Genomic DNA, 22,848 nt, shown 5'->3' with positions numbered 1-22,848 from the left:
TCTTAGAGTGACAATTAATGCTTTCCAGTCTCCATACTCACCTGGCTGGGTGATGGTGAGAATGTAAACTAGTCTGGATTTTCGAAAGTAAAAATTTTGACATTTCTGCTTCCAGGTCTCTGGTGGCCAGCAGGATATTGGTGAGGTCCATGGGCAAAGGCTCATTATCCAACAGAATTTCAGCAGCAGCTAGTCGAGAGGTTTTTTCATAGTTTCTGCTTTTCTGATGGAAAATCCTCCTCATTGCCTTTTTCACCTAATGCCACAATATAGTTAAAACTTTACTTCTCACCATTCCCAACACCAAATATATAATTATGGCATCTCACACTACACTTTGGGCTTTGAACAGAAGATCTACTATTTACAACTCCAGGAAAAACCCCAGAAGTATAGTCATCACCAATGCTCTGCAGAGCTGCCTCCTGTTCCTAATCTAGATGGCATCTCTCCTAGTGGTGGCAAGGCATGGAGAATGCTCTCTCGGAAAGGAAAGTTGAGAGACCTCTAGGTGTTAGAAAGACAGGCTGAGATCTAGGGAATTATCACATTTCCTACTGACTTGGGTAAAGGGAGTCTCCATTCTGGCTCCCCAGGTATGGCTAATGCCTATAAGCCACAAAGCTCCCAGTTAATTTCAGCTCCAGTAATGTGCAGAACAAGTCTCAGCAAGTCCAGTCATCACACAGAGACTCTGCTAATTGGATACATCCATCTAAGCACCATGGGGCAAGCACACCACTTATTTCCTTCTCAGTGCAGGCCAGAGGAACTTCTGGGAATAGCAGCGAAAATTTAAGGAAGCATTATCTCCCAGATGCGAAAGATGAAGAATGCTGGTAGTTACAAAGTGACGTGGTGAGAATGATATCCCATACACTTCCTGGGACGCAGATACCTTGGCTGCTTCATGGAAGGGTGTTTTAAACTCATAAGGAAAAGCTCTTATTCTAAGTAGGCTCGTTCCATACCTCACCAGTGATATGCTGAGAGGAGAACCTTTGTAGGGCAGATACTGCTGTACCTGAGACCCCTGCAGACCCTTCCTCTGCATAATGCAGGAGAGTAGGAATGGTTTCTGGGAGCAGAGCATTCTGCAGGGACAACAGGTAAATGATTATCTCAGAATTCTCCTTGGTGTCTCTTAATCTTCTCAGAACAGTTTCCATTCCAAGTCCTACTTCCTGTTTATTTGGAGGAGGGAGAAACAGAGCAGGGTGAAAAAGAAGCATGACACAATTTTCAGGCAGCTGTGGGGAAAAAAGGGGAGGGCTAAAAAGAATAACTGAAGCAATCCTGTCAGGAAACCCACCTGCAATCCACACAGCTTCATCCGGCACAGCTTGCCAACTAGCGAGCCAATGACAATTATCCCTGTTTCCCAGATGGCAGGGTCTAACTCCTTTCCATTCAGCTTGTCCTGGGAGAGTGGGTGTAACGAAATGAAGGCAGGACATGGGGGGGGGAGAGAGAATATGTTTTAGTTATTACCCCAAAGGGTTTATTGAGAGAGTCTCTCTAGTCTTGCTTTCATCTGCCCGGGGGGGGGCGGGCAATTCGTGGCCTAGTCCCACAATATTCAGGTTTCCATAACAGGCAATTAAGCTTTTATTGTCTATATCAGCTCACTGATCTAAAGCCATGCCACCTATTTCCTCAGAATGCTTATTCCCATTTCAAGTATTCATGTACAATAATAGCTTAAATAGAGGGATTTTACACAGAAATGAATTTTCCTCTCCCACCTTAATCCCTTTGGCGGGATTTTGCGTGTCTTGGATGGAGTCCTAAAGATCCTGGCCAGCTTTTCCCTCCAGTATAAACCATTCTTTTACTTTATGCGGTCTCAGAAATCTAGCTGAGGAGGGCTGCACAGGCTTCCCTTTGAAGGCCAACCCTGGGCCATAATTGGATTACTGTTGAGCAAAGGAAGTCTCTTTGTCAACAGAGGTGTAAAAACACCTTCCCTCCAAGCTCTCATAGGCTCCACTAGTGTGGACGGTATCAGGCTGTGCTCTGTCCTGAGGCCAGCCTGGAACACTCCTACTGGCCCACTGGTTACTCCAGAAATGTAAAAAGGAACTCCAACTTCATCTTAGGTTTGCCTTCCTACATAATAACATGGCGGCAGGAGATCATTCTCAGTGCCCCTCTGATCTCAGACTGCACGAGCTAACCGTGGTTTTAGGGGTTGCTTCACAGAATTCCTCATTTCCCTTTCCTCCCTCCTCACTCCCTGTGGCCTTGTGTAAGTACAGTTATTGAGATGTCAACATCAACGCTGGCTGGAGAAAAGAGATTTGTAAAAAATGTTGCAATTTCAGAATTATTTCCACTTTGAGATCAAAATGAACTCATTCATTGTCTGAATGTTTTTTTTCAATTGTTATTGACATGTTAATTAACAGCATTAGTGATTTTTTGTTGACTATCAAATCTGTTTTTCAGTAAGTTTAATATGTTAATAACCATTTCCATGATTTTGATAAAATTTTAATTGAAAAATAATGAAAAAGAGTCCGTTTTTCATGTAAAATTTCATTTCCCAAACAAACCATTTTTGATGGGGGAAAAAACCCATCTTATTTGAAAAAATTTCAACCAGTTCTAGTCAATACACCTAGGTAACTTGCTCCCTTTAATACAGGGCAGCATTTTGTCCAAAATCATGAGAATTGCTGCTGAAGTCCCTTCATTAAATGCTAGGATGGACAAAGGACATACTTAGCATTTTATCTTTCTCCTTTGTGAGGGCTTGATCTTGCTCCACTGAAGTCACTGAGAGTTTCTCCTTAACTTAATGGGAGCAGAATGAAGCCCAAATCCAGTAGTCGTATCGCCAAAGATCAGAAGGGGAGTGAGGACATGCCTCTGACTTACTAGCACCAGGCGCAGAAGTTCTTTTGAGGGCCGAGGAGAGAAGGCTGCAGCATAGAGAAACTGCTCTAGCAGGGGCACTTGCCCTTTGTTGCTAAAATCCAGAAATTCAGAAAGAGCTGCCAAGGAAGCTGTTGACTGGGCAGCAACTGCAGCATCAATGAAGAAGGTACTGGAATGAGAGGAGAAAGCGAATTATGTGCACCAGGTACCGCTGAACATGGAGAGGATGGACGCACTTGGGGCCAGATCCTCAACTGGTGTAAACTGGCACAGGACCATTAAAGTCAAATGAACCCACACTGATATATACCAGCTGAGTATATGATCCCTTGTTTCTGTTTCCCCCGGTTCCAGATAAGGAAGTAAATTCAGTCCTAGATTGAAGTCAATGAAACTGCACCCACTTACATCAGGGCTAAATTTGGTCCAGAGGCTTTTCAAAAGTGTGCAGGGTAATTCCAGCTCAACTTACATTCTACCTATATAAACACCCTTTGCAGTTTCAATTGGATAAATTATAAAAATAAGTAATTAGCTGCCATTTCTAGAGAAGCTTTCATCCATAAATGAGCTAATTTACAGCAGTTGCTGAACTGGAACCATATATAATCACATATGGATTTCACCTAGCACTGAAATGCAACCACCTCTTGGGTGGAAGACAGCAGCCTTTAAAAGCGCACAGTAACACCATGCAACAGTTCAGCATAGGAAGTGAAAAATGACATTGTCCTGGAATTACTGAATGGGACATGTAGAGCAGGGATCTGCGTTTATATGGGGCGCGTGTCTCTGAAAGGTTCACCAGAGCATTTACTCTAAAATGTGCTGAATCTGCAACACATCCAATTAACTTATGGTACCTTGTAAGAAAAGGCCAAGTCCTTAAAAAAAGTGGCCCTCGAACTTCTTCAGCCTGGTCATTTGAGACACTGGGAATGATAATGTGCCCTTTTTGCGTCTGCCTGAATGAAATGTGGTTAAACATTAAAATGAGTCCAGAAACTGCCCTATGCACAGGTGTCTGTAAGAATGGCTGACGCCTTTTCTGGACAGTCACTGAGGAATTTACTTACACCGTCTTCTCCGGAGCTTTCCTCAGCAGCTGGAGGACATCCCTCTTCTTGGCACCACGCAGCATCTGGATGAACCTGTGGAATTGCCAGGTTGTCGACACCTTGGAGACATCCATTTTGACTCTCCTGTTACCAAGAGTCTTCAAATATGTTTTGAGCTGAAAACAAACGCTCATATTATCAATAAAGGCAATTTTATACAGATTCCATAGCATGGGACAAAATGCACACAGTATAAAGACAGGGATTATTTCACCCATCCCTTAAATGCAGCCATCTCTGGCATGGACATTGGCAGCCTTTCCACAGCTAGCAACAACATTAGATCCAAATATTTAGGACAGAAATAAAGAATAGCATGTCACTGTAAGGGGAATTTTGGTAGGCAGAATATTATGATCCAGCTGGAATTTGGCCAGGACTAATATCTTTATTCTTGTAAAAAGTCCATGAGATATTCAATGACCAGAGACAATCAAGATCTCAGTTGCCAGCTGCAAATTCTCCATCATTTCCCCCCCTCCCCTTGCAATACCAGACTGGGACACTGATTAAATAGTGACTCAGAGGGAAGAGTACTATCTTCTGCATCAACCGCATTCCTTCCTTCTGTAGTGCCTTGTATTGACCCATTTCAACTCCACTTATATTATGTGGGCTGACAAATTCACAGAAGTGTGGCTCCAGGCTACTAAACACCTCTGCTCCCTCACAGGGAACATGGGTGGACTTGACAACTTTGGACATGCAGAAACTACAAAGCGAAGAACTACAGTGTGAAGAATGAGAAGTGGGAGCTGAATCTTGGCCTCTCTATTTGCAAGGCAAGTTACTCCTACTCAGCTCTCAGGAGTCTCAGACACCAGGTGTCCTCCTGCTGTAGTTTTCTCATCACCCTTTCAAAAAGATCAAGCAGGGGAGTTAAAGCACCAGCCTTGAAAAGCTAATAATTTCAATGCCTGACCTTCAATCATCAAAGCTCTTAAAGAAAAGCATGTGAGCAGTGAACCTCCAGGACTAGTTACTGAGGCCAAACACCTGACAAAAAACTAGACAGTACCTCTGACCAATCAGGAAAGTGGGTTCATAATGGAGCAGAGGGCTATGCCTTTGGCATGCAACCTGAGATGAAATTGAAAACTTTGATGGCTAAAGTCAACTGTTCCATCCACAAAATCACAAAACCAGAGAAAATGCATTTAAATGGGCTGGTCTGTTGAAGAACAGACATGAGTGGGGAAACATGCTGTGCAGTGACAATTTAATTGCCCCAACTGGTACAATGAGGGCTTGAAACTCTATCAAGGGTCTGACCACTTTAATGAGAGAACCTGTACAAGGCATGGTCCAGTGGACAGTGCACTGGACTGGGAGTCAGAAGACCTGGATTTTGATCCTGACTGTGCCACTACACTGCCGTGTGACCTTGGGCAAGTGACTTCATGCTTCTGTTTCTCTTCTGTCTTGTCTATTTCGACTATAAGCTGTTTGGGGCAGAGGCTGTCTCTTACTATCTTTTTTACTGGGCTTTGAACAAAGGGGGTCTCCATCTCAGCTGGGGTCCCTGGGCACCACTAGAATACAAAGAATGTTTAACATGGGCATTGTTAGGGATGCTGTCCTTGGTATGAAACTTTCACCCACGGTTCCTTCTTTCCATCTCTGGTGGCTACTGTTCAGGTGCTATTAAAGAACCCATCACACTTCCAAAAACAATGGAGTGTAGCCCCAGTATCCTGGGCAATATTTCCTCTCTCAGTACAATAGTTTTAATGTCCATTGTTGAGTGTGTATTATTTCAGAGTATACAACAGCAGACCGGCTTACCACACTCCATGGGTTTACTCAGAGAGCCCTTTATTCCAGTGCTGCAGATGAACAATAACATTTTGAAAACTTATGCGGCACTTTGGGGGACCCTGCATAACATTCCAATCAGACTGAGGAACTATGGAAAACTATAAGAATACCTGACGTAAGTGTTGCCTGGAGGAAGAATTTCTAGTTGCTTTTCTCCCTGTGGGCACACTAGAAAAAGTGTCTTTACACTAGTACTTCATTACTTTATGAGATGAAGCAGCCCTTGTGATCATGAGACTTTGGTGGACAATCTCCCTACCTACTGCCCGGGTCAAAGTTAGCCAGGGAATTCTTTTGAGCCATTGTTTTTATTCTCACAGTGATAGATACTGGCTGTGTAGCTGCTGTTGGCCCTTCCTTGCCATCACAGTGTGTACTGATTTTCTATTTAAACTTCTCAGGCCCTTTGGCCTTCTCCAGCTAGATCTCACTTTGTTTTACATTTCCAAGTGTCACATTAGAAAGAGAATTCTTCTGCAAGCATTTGGTGCTACTCACTGATGGGCACTGTATGCAGGTCCTCTTGAAGGGCTCGCTAATTGTGCTTATAGGCTGGTGCTTTTCCAGTATGCCAGCCAGAGCTTCCTGAAGGCTTTGTCCAGGAGTCTCTGCAGGGCCAGGCATCGAAGAAGACACAAGTTCGAGCTGCTGTCTGATGAGAGAAAAGAGGCTGTTGAGAAGGATTTCATCTTTTAAACCTCCCTTTGCTTAGGGGTTGGTCAGGACATGTGCTGGTATCAGTATGGTCTATCCCAGGGGTTCTCAAACTGGGGGTGGGGATTCCTCAGGGGGTCACGAGGTTATTACGTGGGGGGTCGTAAGCTGTCAGCCTCCACCCCAAGCCCCGTTTCACCTCCAGCATTTATAATGGTATTAAATATATAAAGAAGTGTTTTTAATTTATAAGGGGGAATCGCACTCAGGGGTTTGCTGTGTGAAAGGAGTCACCAGTACAAAAGTTTGAGAACAACTGGTGTATCCTATGGTGAAGTGAAATGGATCTAGTGGTAAATGAAAGGCATTTAGTATTTCAGAGGGCGCAAGGGGAAAATGAAGAGGAGGAGGAGCCTTCAAGGTAGCTAATTTTGGGGTGTATTTTGTACTCCTGTAGCCTGCCCTGGGCTTATGTAGGAGCCAGAAAATATAAATCTTCTGGGATGATTTTTTCAGTATGCCCAATTTTTATCTCACACCATCTCTCCACGGCCCACATCAAGACACAACAAGGACATCAAGCCCACACGGGAGGAGTGTATCTCTGATAGGCAGACATTGATCCCAATCCAGCCTACTCAGTGTATGCAAACCCCTGGAACCAGCACAGCACTAACCTTGACATGATCTTGGTGCCAATGGAGGACTTCAAGGTTGGAGAGACCACGTGGCTTTCCTCCGACAGCACTGACTGGATGAGACTTCCTTGTACAGAGTAAAAGCTTCTGCTGGTGGGTTGCCACAGAACTCCAAAAATCTGCAAAAGAATGGAACGAACACATTATCTTTTTGCCAATCTATTCCTTTCTTGTTCTCCTTTCAGTGTTTGCTCTCCTTTTTATTTCTAACAAAAGTTGTGTCTATGCATTTGATAGTCTTACCCTGGAGCCTACTGGATGAAAGAACCACCTCATGACAGAACCACCACACAATTTGGCAGCTTTGTCTATTTCTGGTCATTAGGGAAGATGCCCAGGACTGAACTAGGAGCGGATCTTGCATCTGAAGAAGTGAGGTTCTTACCCACGAAAGCTTATGCTCCCAATACTTCTGTTAGTCTCAAAGGTGCCACAGGACCCTCTGTTGCTTTTTAGGAGGGGATGTTGTTTGTGGGTGCCCGGACAGATCTATGACTATAATAGTAGGAGATCCTGCATCGCATATATTGGCATTATTGTGTGGAGTCCAGGACTATAATGACAAGGCATACTGTAACTTGGGATTGAGATGCAATAGCAGAACTAAGAGGTGGTTCAGCAGAGGGTGGGTCAGATCAGAAGTGAAGTACAGAGACAGAGCTATTTAGGAATCCAAGGCAGGGATATCAATGGTTGTTGCAGGTTAAGACTGGTGTCTATTTGCTAAACTGAGCTGGGATCTAGTAGTAGACTATGGGGGACTGCTTCAGGTTACAGCTAAGTGCACTGAAGAGCTGGGAGGTGGCACAGGCTTTGAATAGCTAGAAAAGGAATGAGGAAGGCTGACTGAGCTGTGAGAGGACAGGAGTAGGACAGTTGGAGACGCTTTATCTGAGAGCTCAAGTGCATTGGAATAACTGTATGGGGTAGGGCCCAAGAATGGAACAGTCTAGTTCAGTTCCTGAACTGTGGGCTGGCAGAGCTGAGTAGGGCCATCTTCAACAAGGCTGGGGGCTGCGGAGAAAGGTTGTTAACTCAATCCTACCCTTTCATGAACACCAGATTCATCTTAAAATGTATGTAAGGAAAAATAAAGAAATGCCTACTCTATTTTCTATATCTAACTGTAGAGCACAACATTAATTGTTACTCTTAGGGCATTCTCTGGGCACCAGTAGGATCTTGCTAGTCCCTTCACTGCTGCCAGAACGTGCATAACTCCCACCAGCAATTTTCTGTAAGTGGAACATCAGGCTCTAAGAGGAACATCCAGCCTGCATGGGAGGAGTGGGTCTTCCAAGATACATCTGGCGCCATCTTCAGCACCAGAGCACTTAAACTAAAGAGAGATGTTTCCTGTCAGGTTCCCACGCTATAGCGGAGATTAGTGTGGAGGAACAGTGACACCCAGTGGAACGTTCCATGTATTACAAATTGTCATTCCTAAAGCCTTAGCTAAAGGGAAAAATAGTGACGCTTTCTCAGGGTGAAAGTAGCAGGAAGGGATTTTGGACTAGGGGATGTCTGGGGTCAGCCAGCCTCTAATCACTCATGTACAGCACAGGACTGCACAAGTAGTGGCCCAGGAAAAGGCATTGAAGATGGGTTTTGATACATAATTTTGTGAAGTGGTTTTGTGCCATGGGCACATGTCCCAGGGACTATATTGAGCTCACCAAACACATTTCACTTTTGACTTACTCCATATTTGAGCCCTGGTCTCCAGAGATGAATAACAAAATGTATTAACACAGGGCAACTCTTATGCTTTGGGTGCCTTGGCTGTTTCTTTTAGTCATCAAGAGATACACAGTGCTCTGTGCAAAACTAGCTAAACAAATGTGAAATGAATGCCTCACACGGCAATAGCAATAGATTCTGAATGGTGTTCCATCAGCCTCTGTTGACAGCACTACAGGTCTGACTATCTTCAGCTCTCTTTCTAGGTAACTCCCTATTGCCTTTGTCTCGTATCACACTCATTCTGGTCACAAACATTCAGACAATCTAGAGAGACAACTCCCATCCATACCCTCAATATCCTTACAATTAAGGGATACTCTTAATTGGAGGGAATTATGGTTCAGGGAATTAGTAACAGATGTTATAGATTGTTATAAAGACTAGCAGGTCGCTATAACCATGGCTCATAAATATCTATAACATCTTCTACTGTTGTGCTTATAACCATCTATAATGCAAACAACTCACATTTGTAACATCTATTATTTGTTTAGTAACCCCTTATAAACAATGTGTAAATAGATTCCTAATACAGAGTGTGACCAAATCATATTAAAGGGGCAATGTGAGGGGATCTTTTGTGGATAAAGAGAAGCTTCATTCTGCAGCAGTGTCAAGCCAGCAAATTTCACCAGCAATACCCTTACCCCCACCCCTTAATCTCCTGTGAAAAAGGAAAGCACAGAAAGGGAAAGCCTCCTGGGTTAGTGTGCTTATTCACAAGGCCATTCACAAAGTAAAAAAGAGAGAAAAAACACAAATTATCAAAAGTGAACCCAAGCCAAAAATGCTTGGCTCCCTTGCTGTGCTGCAGAGTGACCTTGCACGAGATTCTTTTGCTTTCCAAAGAAATGACGCACTTGCCGGACTTCACCATCACCTCTCTGCTGCCCTCAACTTCACTCAGAGACCTCGGATAACTTCAGGAGACATTATCTGAGCATGATGATGACACCCCCATTATCTGGAGGATTCTTTATGAATGGGGAAGTCACAGGGGAAGAATAGAGCTGCAGGAAACTACCAGGTTTGCTTTGTGAATGTTTGTACATGAGATACAGTGACCCAGTTTACATAGTGAATTATAGGAGTAATAATACCCGGCTCCTATATAGTGCTTTACATCTGTGGATTTCAAAGCACTGTACAATGGTGGGTCAGTATCATTAGCTTTGTTTTACAGATGGGAAAACTGAGGTTCAGAGAGGTCATACTACAGGCCTGTGGGAGAGTCAGGAACGGAATTCCGGTCTCCTGAGTTCTAGCCAAGCACTCAGTTCACTTGACCGTGTTGTCTCTCAGCCCAGTGAAGGCACTAGTGTCCTGATCCTGATCAGGACTTCCATTAACTCAATGGGAATTATTAGATTGAATCCTAAAGTTCTACCACTGCCTTCAACCTTATCCTCACACACACATCCACCCTGGACAAACCTGTGTCCTCATGAATTTGGTCCTGGTAGAAATTCCATTATTTTCTGTGGGAAATGTGCCATGTTTACATTTAAATGGCTTTTTTTATATAAATATTCCTATTAGGTCACCTATAGTGCAGGTTCGTTCCCTATAGTTTATTCTCTAGTGCTTTCAGTGAAATCTAAGATATGAGTCAAATCACTCTTGGCATAGGCAGATGTAAGGCCACTAGCATCATTAGAATTGTACCTAATTTTACCAGGTCTGAATGCCTGAAACCAGCCATTGGGGCTTCTGCCATTTCCCTTGTCATACTCTTCCACTTCCACAATCCAATTGATTTCACTATTAGCAAATATTTCTGGATATTCAGTCTTCTTTGCTCCTTTTGAGCATGAGGCTCAGAATGATCATTGAATCTGATTCTGCCTTAATTTTTCAGTAGCCACCAAGCTTTGGCAGAAGAGACCCCAAGGAGGCTTCAAAAATGAACTTTTCTTTCTTTTCAAAGCTTTCTTTAAGCCCTAGCATGAAATGATCATAATACACCTGAGACTGTTCACTCTGGGACCTCCCTGAAGTTACTGACCCTAAGGTAAGATCTGGAGAAGTGTAGTACATTTAAAAGGGGTGTGACTGGGGCAGGAACATTCTAACCCACCGCCACCAATGTAGGAATGGACTTGCTTTGTTAACGGAGGTGAATCCAAACTTTGGCCTTGTGCAGCTTTGCAGATCTTTTGTCTTTACAATGGAATCCTCGGAAACAACATATGTGACTTGACAGCTCCCAGAAACATCCTCCTGAAGCCAAACAAATATAAGAAATCATGTCATGAAATGACAAAGTGTGAGTAGAACTTGTGGCAGAATAAAATACAGTTCACTATACACAAAAATAATTCAATCCAATTTGAAAAGATTATGTAGAAAATCTGCACAGAACCAGATAAAGGGCCATATTTTGAAAATGAGGCTCAAAAACCACATGCCTATTTCAGTTAGCATAGTTACTGCAACAAACTGAGTGTATAAAATCAGGCAACTGCACACCCAAATGGGTGTATGACATTTAAGTCATTATAGCAAGTAAACACAAAAAGAGCATGAATATAATGACAGAAATTATGAAAAACATTATTGTAACTGGCATTAATTAGCAATTGCAGAAAAGAAGAATACGTTTGGAGAGGGAAACACCCTCTCACTCCAGGGATGGTTTTATTGATGCACTAAGTTCCTGCATCTTTTTCTTTGAAAAAAAAAAAAAACAAAAAAAAAAAACCAAAAAACTATATTCTGCTCCTACCTCAGTTGCTGTCCCAGAATGTGGCTGGAATTGGAGGAGACTGATGAGGCCCTGTTTCAGATTCAAGGTCTGGGACCTTCTTCCTTTATCTCCGTAGATGCCTTCTACCTATGAGAAGAAATTTGATTTATGGGAGAGAATCCCAGACTCTGCTGAGAAAGGGACAAGAACTCAGCATGAAGGCATGGAGATAGCATGATAATGAGAGAATTGCCCTCTTCCCAGGCTCTCAGAAGGGTTTTCTAGACTGATCTTGCAGTTCAAGGTGGAGAAAAATTTCAGATGAGGGGGCAGTAGGGAGAACCTCAGGCATGGGACTCTATTCATTGTGCTGACACTGTACTAGAACTAGGTGACGATTACACTGCTTTGAAAGGCTTAAAAAAAACCACCTTGATATCCCTGACTAGCACGGGCTTAATTTCACAATACATTTATGACCACAAAGTCTTTTTAAAAAGTGAGGCCTCTGCACTTTGTACAAACCTTAAAGCAGTGGCAGTTCCACCTGTGGGTACCTGGAACACTGCTCTACTGAGTCGAAATAACATTCTTTTATCTTCATCCGAATCCTATGAGGCATCCACAGCTGTTAACTGAACAGTGAAATGTAGGACCAGTGCAGGGGCAGCTCCTGTAGACTACCCAATTGTGTAATGTACAACAGAGCAGGCGGCTTTGTAGCAATAGCAGGACTTCAGAAAGAGTGTCGGTACCTCCCTGAACAACCTACAAGTCACAGCAGAGGCGAGACTGTCTGAGTAGGGTGGGCGGTGTAGAAGAGCTTTCAAGAGTTCTCTTAAGTAATCAGCTTCTATGCAGTAATAAGCAATACTCTCCCACCTAAAAATTTGACCTAGAGTCACCACTGCTAACCCAGACTGCTCAAGACTATTCTATTTCAACAGAACTATCACACCTGGAGCCCACTGGCTGACTCTATAGTCCCACAGCTGTGCAGGAGATCTACTTCCAAATTCTTTCATTTGCTCTATTCTGTTCTATAGAGGTGCTCATAGCATCTTCCTCACTATAATATTGGAGTGCCTTCCATTAGTGCATGAAGTGAAGTGACTAACTGTCTGGGCTGGCAGGTGTTTAGACACTGAAAGGCTGGGGTAGGGCACTTATTCCCAGAAAGGGAATGCCTTCTGCTACTCAACAGTCTCTCCCACTAGCCAGTTAAACAGCAGCACTGATAGCATCTGAGGAGAGTTTCATCTTGGGGTCCATGGCCAGAGGAGTGGAGCTTGACACATACTGAGAGTGGCAAGAATGTAAAGCAGGGAAAATGAGGGACTCCTCAGGGTTTGAATAGGGATGGGAGGTGCTTTTTGTGTGTCTGTGGGTACGGTACAATTAACACACCTTCCCATTATTCCAGTGGAGGAAAACTGGCAGCTGAAGCTCTTCGGTGTCCTCTTTGCCCAGCACAACCTCAGTGGATGGGTCTCCGGTAACATTCTGAATCTTCTTGTGTTTTGAATCATGGTAGACTTTTAGGTCTTGGATCTAAAACCACAAAAGACAGATGGAAGGTATGAGGGTATGGGTCACAGAGCGTGTGTGTGTCCCACTTCCCAGCACCTCTGGCCATTTTACTTGAGGGGAGCCACAGAGTTCATTTTTAACTAGGGCTGTCTATTAATCGCAGTTAACTTGCGCGATTAATTCAAAAAAATTAATCACGATTAAAAAAATTTAATCATGATTAATCGTAGTTTTAATCACACTGCTAAACAATTGAAAATTATTAACTATTGTTGGATGTTCTTCTATATTTTCAAATATATTGATTTCAATTACAATGCAGAATACAAAGTGTACAGTGCTCACTTTATATTATTTTTTATTACAAATATTTGCACTGTAAAAGTAATAAACAAAAGAAATAGTATTTTTGAATTCACCATACAAGTACTGTAGTGCGATCTCTTTATCGTGAAAGTGCAATTTACAGTAGATTTTTTTTGTTACATAACTGCTCTGTGTTACCCACATTCTGCCATATATTTCATGTTATAGCAGTCTCAGATGATGACTCGGTACATAGTTCGTTTCAAGAACACTTTCACTGCAGATATGACAAAACACAAAGAAGGTACCAATGTGAGATTTCTAAAGATAGCTACAGCACTGGATCCAAGGTTTAAGAATCTGAAGTGCCGTCCAAAATCCGAGAGGGACAAGATGTGGAGCAACACTCTGATGCGGAAACTACAGAACCCGAACCACCAAAAAAACAACAACCCCAACCTTCTGCTGGTGGCATCTGACTCAGATGATGAAAATGAACATGTGTTGGTCCACACTGCTTTTGATCGTTGTCAAGCAGAACCCATCATCAGCATAGACAGATGTCCTCTAGAATGGTGGTTCAAACATAAACGGACATATGAATATTTAGCGCATCTGACACGTAAATATCTTGCAACACCAGCGACAACAATGCCATGTGAGCAACTGTTCTCACTTTCAAGTGACATTGTAAACAAGAATCGGGCAGCATTATCTCCCGTAAATATAAACAACCTTGTTTGTCTGAGGGATTGGCTGAACAAGAAGTAGGACTGAATGGACTTGTAGACTCTAAAGTTTTACATTGTTTTGTTTTTGAGTGCAGTTATTTGTGTACATAATTCTACATTTGTAAGTTCAACTTTCATGACAAAGAGATTGCACTACATTGTATTAGGTGAATTGAAAAATAAAATTTCTTTTGTTTTTTTTACAGTGCAAATATTTGTAATAAAAATAAATATAAAGTGAGCACTCTACACTTTGTATTCTGTGTTGTAATTGAAATCAATATATTTGAAAATGTAGAAAACATCCAAAAATATTTAAATAAATTGTATTCTATTATTGTTTAATAGTGCGATTAATCATGTGATTAATTTTTTTATGACGATTAATTTTTTTAATCACGCTGTTAATTATTTTTTTAAATCGCTTGACAGCCCTATTTTTAACATATCTCATAGACTCTTCACAGACACCACTTATGTCGGAAACAGAAGATGGTTGGGATTGAATGTCCCCTGTGCCCACCAACTGAAGTTAGCATTGCTATGTGTTTATTCAGTGAAGAAACTCTCAGGCAAGCGCTTTGGCCCTAAACTGGCTTATTAATGTTTGGGTAAGGACAAGCCACTGGCCAGTTTCTCCAGTCAGCATGCCTGAGTAAAAACTTCATCTGCTTACATGGGAGGAACCAGTTGCTGATGGAGCCCAAGATGATCCAGCAGTAGTAGCTCTACCACTTGAACTAAAAGGAAATCCTCATACCCTGTTGGTACTAGAAGCACCAATAGCTATTCTCAGGCTTGCAGGTACTAGGGGACAAAACCATCACATACCTGGATCTGGAGAAGCTGCTCCCCTGCAGGATTTCTCCAGAGCAGGTGCACCTGAACCAAAGCTTCAGCCCGCATCCGACTTCCTTGCAAGGACAACCTTGAAACATAATCTAGCTGCACCTCCAGTGAGTAGCGGTATTGATAGAGGATTCCAGGCTGGAAAGATGGTGTCTCTAAGTTCCCTATGAAAGGAGACCAGAACTGAAGCCACGCACACACTTTCACATTCTTCAGTACCCATGATGGCTTGGATTCAAATTTATCTCAGCATATAGGTTAAGCGGCAATGAAAAGAATCCCATTGACCTCAATGGGCTTTAGATCAGAACCTGTCTGAGAGAAATACATATGTTTTCTTACTCTCCCTGGTCCTGCTGCTGAGGCCTGGGTTGGTAGAAAGAACCTCCACTTATCCTGCCTTTAGTAACTCCTATTCCTGGGCCTTTCAAAAAAGGGGTACAATTAGGAGTAAAGATTAGAAAGGACCTTGTCCACACCCTTAGATTTGACTGAGCTTTCTGAGAGCTTGTGTCTCTGCTCTGCTTTTCCCCACTAAGTGCCAATAACAGACTCACCCCTCACAGATGTAGATGTTTCAAAGACTGTGATTTGTACAAAGAGCCTTTAGGTGGAACCCTGCAAAAACTACCAGTGATTTATGACATTATGAGAGCTTTAGCCCAGTAATGGGTCTTGCACCATGAATTAAAATTTAAAAAGAGAAAAATCAGGCTAAATACTAAGAAATGCTTCCTGATCTCAAGATTCGTAGCCTGTGGCATAATCACCCAAATGGTAGAATTGCCATCCAGGGAGACATTTAGAATTAGACTTCACAAAGCATTAGAAACAATGTACAGAACAGGGTTGGCCAGCACTGGCCAAGTGACCTAAAAAGGCTTTTCTATTTCTAATGTCCATGATAATACCGGCAATGTACATTTGCAGATGAAGCCAGTGGAGTGACACTAGGGATGAAACTACTTCCATGTCTGACAGTCGTTTGGATTTCTCTCTGTCCAACTCCACTGACTCTGAAAGCTTGAAAGATTATATATATATATCACCTTAAAAAGTTGCATTGGGTCATTTGCACTAAAGCCTAACCCAGTGACTGGCAGGGGAAAGAACATTTTTATGTTACAACAACAAAACTATTTGCTTTATCTGCCTGTGTCTTCCATTTTACAGTGTATCAACAACAGAGCCGAAAAATAAATGGAATCACTTCTAAAACTGAGAGTGAATTAGCAATATGTATTGTATCTAACCCAGAAAATTGAATTTCAAGGCCTGGATCCTCAATTAGTGTAAATTAGCCCAAACTTCAACGAAGCTATCCCAATTTACACCTGCTGATGTTCTAGCCTCAAACGTATATTTGGATGCTGCTGAATTGATGTGAACAGGGTGACTTTCAGGTGAGAAGATCAACCCAGCTTCTACAGATTCAGCTGGGAAGAGGGGCAGGGAACTCCCCTTGGCTCTAATGGATGCAGGGAGGGAATGTAAAAGGCTGATCAAAAGCTCCTTGATACAGTTCCATCATCAGCTTGAAGGGTGAATTGGGATTGATTTCACAAACTCTGATGGAGTTCGCTCCCTTCTCTGCCAGCGATGACTTACCCCTTGGGCCCATGAAAATACTTCTGAATTGTATTGCTTTGCTTTTTGAAATAGACAATATTGCACCAATACTGATAGGTGGATACAATGAGTCTTTGTTAGAAAATGCTTAATTCCCCAGTCCCCCTCTTCAACCAATACAAGTAGGGCACTACTACACTACCAATATACTCACTATATTTTTCAGGAATGGATATACATTTCCAGCAAATGCACAAAAGTCTGTTTGCCCAGTGGTACTGGTTTTCTTTCCTTGGTTGTGGGAAAGTGTTTTTGTTTAAATGAGAAAATAAATGAATGGATTCCCTGATCCCACCTTCCCCATCTTATCACTCATATATCTGGGGTTTATCAAGGACTAAGGATGAAAATTTAGTAAGATACCTTTGTTAACAAAACCACTGCATGGAAGGGTTCAATGGTCTATGTAATTACCCAGCACAGGTCCATAGCAAGTTTAGCAGCCAAATGTGGGCCTATTAAAATTAATTATGTGCACTGTAGTGTCTCACCACCAGTTTGAATACACAGCCTGGAGCAAATCCTCAACTGGTTTAAGTTGTTATAACTCTACTGAAGTCAATGGAATTATAACAATGGAGCTATGACAAATTATATCAGATGAGGATCTTCTTCCACTCTCTGCTGTGGTCTCTGAGATCTTGGGTAAAATTACTAAGTAGCCCTATCATTCACCTTTGAGTAGTGCTGTATGTAAACTCCATCCACTCATAATTTACAGGGAACCTTCATTCTATTTCTTAATCCCTTACAAACTGTTGAATTACAGATTGCTGGTATCCTAATACAATAACATTTGCTATTGTCAACCAGTGGAAACCTGTAAAAACTTTCTTAATTTGCTGCAGTTTTTTTCTATGTTATTCTGTGTAAGTTCTTGTAACACGCCCATCGCTGTAATATTTGAGTGTCAGGAGATCTTTTGATTGATAGGGTTGATAGTGGTTGATTCATTGGTCCATTAAGGATTAGCTTGCACAATTCTGCTGAAAGGTAAATAAAAACGGGAACCCTGCCGTGGGACTTCAAGACCTCAGATGGGACCTTGGAGATTAGCTCTCAACAGAAGACGTCAGTCTCTTTTTCATTTCCTACTCCTGTCCACTGCTGCCGGTGCCAGAGGTTTCTTTCCAGGGACTGAATTCTAGTCCTATAGCACAGTTCCATGGATATGTTCATGCTCAGCAAAGTTTGAAGAATTCTTACAGAGATGACCATTCATTCCATCCTACCTTGGACAACTTAGAATATTTGATGGTGAGGGAAGAGATGACATACTCCCCCTTTCATCCACAGTTATGCCTGTTTTAAAGTAGCAGTGATGAGAAGTGTAGCTAAGTCATAACCCCCTGTCCCTAACTTAATCATTTACCTAACCACAGCAGGCTAGGATAAAGATGCTGGAGAGGCCTTGCCTCAGAATGTCTTTGTTTTTCTACCTCAGCCTTAGTATTCTTTAATTTTTCATTTTACGTACTATGTCTAGAATTATCTGAGATCAATCTTTTTGTGTATTTTATACTTTGTATATACTTAAAGATTGACTCTGATTTTTGTGTTTGCTTTTGCCCTGAGGAATAATCCGTTCAATCCATTATCTAAAGATACAGTTGTGTTTGAAATTCTCAAAAGGACCTACTATTCTTCCAATTCATTGTGAATGTAGTAGGTTACTGAAATGTTTTGGAATTCTGTCATCTGATCCTTTATAATGACCAGGAAAACAGGTTTTAAAACTCTCCCCAAAGGATGCCAAAGTCTCCATGAAAGGAAAACTCCATAGTAGATCCAGGGATACATAGGTGTAAATCTAGCTGAATTCTTTAAACCATTCTCTGTGTATCAGAGGTAACTGGTGCTGGCTCTTTTACATGAAGTTGAATCTTGAAAGGCCAGTATTCCTGTATTTCCAGGCACCCAGAGAGAAGCTTCTAATCACAAAGCCTGAAACTAAGTTATAGCCAGCCACCTGTCCCTGAATTCTGGAGATGCACAAGCTGTTGTTACTTGCTATGCTAATAAATTTTCATAAAGAGATTAGAAATCTGAGCATTTTCAGAGCTTTCCTTCTACTTCCCTTCTTTGACTGTGGGACTATAATTTTGAGATCTAGAATTCCAGTAAGCACTAGGCATTATACAGAGTTTTGTGTAAGGTGTGACAAGCATCCTGTTTCTCAGGTCCACAGGATACTTTCCCATTTCATGTTATTTCAGAAGCTGAAGTGCAAAGTCACTTACCTTTTGCTGAGCTGGTAAAGAAAAAGAAAATCAGCCATATATGTCCTGAAGCTGCTTGTGAATTCATGGTGGGGATTGTTTGTGAGCAAAACAGAGTGCTAGGGAAGGAGGAGAAGGCTAAAGAAAAGACAGGGCAGGAAGCGGGGCAGGAGGAAAATACAATAACCCCCCTCCAGAGTGGCCAGAATTGACAGGATTCACAATGTCAGATGACCAGGCCTGACGTTCTCCCTATCCCTGAATTACACATTGAAGGAGAAGCAAATCATTAATCCCTTGCTCCAACCCCCAGCAGCAGCAGCCACAGCAGCAAAAGAAATAAAAGGTTTGGAAATCATTTGGATTTGCCAAAGCCTGCAACAAGGAAATCAACAAAACCTGCAAAATTGATTTCTGGGTGGAGAAAAGGCAACAGTCTGGAGTCTGCCCTGCTGAATCTGCCTGGGGGTTCAGAAGAGTAGCTCTGTCCCCTGAAACATACCCGCTCTCGGCTCCTAGCCACTCCCCCCTCTGTACCAGAAAGAAAAGGGAAAGAAAGGAAGGAAAATTGACAAGAAAGTGGCCAAAAAAGCAGCAGCAGAATCATCCCTCTTCCTTCCCTTTTCAGGGGCTGAGGAGTTCCCGCCTCTAGGATCAGGTTACTTAAAGGGCCAGGCTGGAGAGGAATAAGAAAGCTGGTTCTGTGAATGAAGCTTATTGAATAGAAAACACAGACACACGCACACGCACACACACATGCACACACAGAGGAATGCAAGCTTTCAATTAATCTCAGGCCTCTATCACAGCACTTCACCAAGTGTCCGTGAAAGATTATCAGAATTGTAATCTGTTTCAGAAGGAAATAATTCGGAAAAGCAGGGCATTAGGGTTAGGAGAACAGTACCTGTCAGAAGTGGTGTGCTGATTCTTCATTTATTCACTCTAATTTAAAGTTTCGCATGCCAGTAATACATTTTAATGTTTTCAGAAGGTCTCTTTCTATAAGTCTATAATATATAACTAAACTATTGTTGTATGTAAAGTAATTAAGGTTTTTAAAATGTTTAAGAAGCTTCATTTAAAATTAAATTAAAATGCAGAGTCCCCCAGACCGGTGGCCAGGACCCGGGCAGTGTGAGTGCCACTGAAAATCAGCTCGCGTGCCACCTTCGGCACGTGTGCCAGAGGTTGCCTACCCCTGTGCTAGGTGCTCTCCAAGCACAGAAGGAGGAATGTCCTTCGCCAGGAAGAGCTTATAATAGACAAACACATAATCAAAAGGCTGGGGAACTGTGATCGACAACATATGAGAGGTTGTAAGGTAACTGGCCATGCTAGATTACAAATGCTGTGATGTAAAATGAGCCTAAGTCAGTAGAAATTGGGTGTCTAAGTCCCTTAGATCTCCTATGAAAATTCCACCCATAATGTTTTAATAACACAATGAAATATTTTTGTATGATGTCTAATCTCCAAGCACCCAATTCAGAGGGGCCTTAATCAGTTTGCATCTCTGAGTCACAACTGAAATGGGTTTTTGGGAGAGATTTGTATGTAGAGAGAGTAATGACCTCTGGAGAGGAAAGATAACTAAAGAATGCATCTTGCAGTGTGTTAGGGATTTGGCTTGAGATCAAAGGACACTCACTTACCAGCCCCATTGCTCCTGCTGTCCCACTTGCCCTCTCCCTCAGGAGCCTGTGTCTGACTATACCAAGTGCTGTGTGCCTCGCATTTCACAGGGTCTTACATTTCAGACAAATGTGTTGGCAGGGGAAGGAAGTGTGGTGCAGCCAGGGAAAGGAGGGAAAACAAGAGCTCTAACAGGATTTTTGTGAAGAAAGGTTTGACCTAATTTATTTACAAACACGCGGCCTGTGGGCCAGCCCACCAAGCTCTCCGCCTCTCCCCCCCCCCCGAGTTATTTTATGTGGCAGTTAAGCAACCTGCTCCCCAATGTTTGGGGCCGGGTCTCGGCCCCGTCTGCAACCCCCACGCGTCTCCCCCGAGTGTCCCCGGGGCTCACTTGCTGCCCCTTCACTGCCCTGGAGCCTGCAGCTCGTGCTGACTCCACTCCACTCTGCTGGCTTCCGGCATCACCTGCTGCCGCAGGGTCCTAGTGCCCCCATGCACTATGGCCAGGGCAGGCTGCCCTTCCCCTGCCCTTCTGCCCTAGTCCTGAGCCTCTCCAATGCCCCAAACCCCTCATCCCCAGCCCCCACAGCCCTCACCCCTGCACCCCCTCCTATCCCTAAACTTCATGTCAGAGCCTGCACCCCAGACCCCCTCCCCCACCCAAACTCCCTCCCAGAGCCTTAGGCGGGTGGGGGTGGAGTTTGAGGGGGGGAGGTTCTGGGCACCACCAAAATTTCTACAAACCTGCTACCCCTGGAAGAGGCGGAGCAGGTGTGGAGTGGTAGTGCAGTGTGGGGGGGCTTTAATAGAAGTAAATCTAACTAAATGCGTGTTTTGTCCTTTGAGTGAGGTGCATTACTGTTGGTGGTGCTTAGCACTTTCCAGGAGGGAGGGGAAGGGGGAGGAGCAGGGATCCGCGTGCTCAGGGAAGGAGATGGAGAAGAGACGGGGCAGGGGCGGGGCCTCATGGAAGGCGTGGAGTGGGGGCAGGGCTGGAGGCAGTGAGGGGGGGTTTCAGTGATGCGGCCCTTGGGCCAATGCACTAATACTCATGTGGCCCTCGTGGTCATTTGAGTTTGAGACCCCTGGGATATGGGGTGATGAACTGGTCATGCCCATTTCCCCACAGATTGCCCATATACAAAATAGGACTTTAGTCCTACTGAATCCTGCTCCATGGCATTATTCCTGGCTCTGCCACTGACTCACTGAGCTAGTGATTTAGGCCTTGTCTATATTGGGACTTTAGCCATTGGTGTAGCCACACTAGTGCAAATCCATAGTGCATGCACAGTTTACATTGGTGCAATGCAATTTGCAGCTTACTCTGGTTTTGAAACTGGCTAAAAGCTCAGTGTGCAGAAGGTCTTAATCTCTGTGAGACAGAGTTTCCCTTCCTGTAAAATGGCATAAAACTCACCCATCTCACAAGGGTGTTTTGAAGTTTTGCAGAGCACTTTGAGCTCCTCAGGAAGGTGACATCTATGCGCAAAGTAACAAGTCTGGCAATTATTACAGAGGTGGTGCTAGCCCATTAGGGGCCCTAAGCAGGAATATTTTGCCCCCCAACACATACTAAAAAGTGAATACAAGGTTCCCCTTGAGCCGCTCAGGGCCCCGAGCAATTGCTTAGTCTGCTTATGCCTAGCCCTGCTAGCAAACCACTTTTAAATAACAAGAGATCGTTAAAATCCCAATTCAGATCTTTCACAGTAAGGTGTAATGGAGCTTAGCTTGCTTCATGGAATGGATGGTCATGCAATTGTCTCATCTCCCATCAGCCCCCATTCCTCTCAGAAGCATTGTCCTTTTCTGCACCAAGTTTGGAGTCACTTAGTGCACTCAGAAGCTGTTTTAGCACACAGCCAGGTGTGGGATGCCTGTTCATTCATTCATTTCCACGTAACCTGTGTTTGAGGCAAGAAAACGTATTACAGACCAGCAATCACTTTGGTGCATACACGCACCCACATGAACAATGTGGTTGGAGACTGGACTTACTGGCTTGTGGCGCAGAGGATTCTAATGATTTGGTCTATGGGCTTTGGACCGTAGAAGTTCAATATCTCATACCTTTATAGTACTGGGCACTAGATTGAGTTGGTATTGTGTAGGTGTTACATGCAGTACTACTGTATTCCTTTATAGATTTGCTCTTCTGTCTCCAGAAAAGCCAACTTAACGTTATTCTGATTTGGAACGCTACTTTTATTAAGAAATAGAGTTGCATTGAAGAGATGTGTGGACACCATAAAGCACTTCAACTTGTTAATGAGCAGCTTGCTATTGAATTCTCTGCATGTGCATAAAGTACCAGACCCAGCTTACTTTCTTGTTTGGTTCTGTGGC

At 43.1% G+C, this 22,848-nt stretch overlaps 1 protein-coding gene across 1 annotated transcript in view; it reads right to left on the bottom strand.

The window, feature by feature from the left end:
* LOC117880660 (microsomal triglyceride transfer protein-like) overlaps positions 1–19,482 on the bottom strand; it is a 31,013-nt gene extending 11,531 nt beyond the window's left edge. Inside the window, exons 1-12 of the mRNA XM_034777023.1 lie at positions 18,883–19,482; positions 14,996–15,177; positions 13,005–13,148; positions 11,637–11,744; positions 11,015–11,131; positions 7,148–7,287; positions 6,315–6,468; positions 3,957–4,114; positions 2,881–3,049; positions 1,313–1,420; positions 972–1,184; positions 42–256 (exon numbers count right to left, since the gene is read on the bottom strand). Of these exons, the coding sequence (XP_034632914.1) occupies positions 42–256; positions 972–1,184; positions 1,313–1,420; positions 2,881–3,049; positions 3,957–4,114; positions 6,315–6,468; positions 7,148–7,287; positions 11,015–11,131; positions 11,637–11,744; positions 13,005–13,148; positions 14,996–15,177; positions 18,883–18,949 (1,775 nt within the window). The 5' untranslated portion in view covers positions 18,950–19,482. The remainder of the gene's footprint in view (positions 1–41; positions 257–971; positions 1,185–1,312; positions 1,421–2,880; positions 3,050–3,956; positions 4,115–6,314; positions 6,469–7,147; positions 7,288–11,014; positions 11,132–11,636; positions 11,745–13,004; positions 13,149–14,995; positions 15,178–18,882) is intronic.
* Between the last annotated feature and the right edge of the window lie 3,366 nt (positions 19,483–22,848).

The sequence above is a fragment of the Trachemys scripta genome, chromosome 7, assembly GCF_013100865.1.
Source record: "Trachemys scripta elegans isolate TJP31775 chromosome 7, CAS_Tse_1.0, whole genome shotgun sequence".
Lineage (NCBI taxonomy): Eukaryota > Metazoa > Chordata > Testudines > Emydidae > Trachemys > Trachemys scripta.
This window is presented reverse-complemented; position numbering and strand designations above follow the sequence as displayed.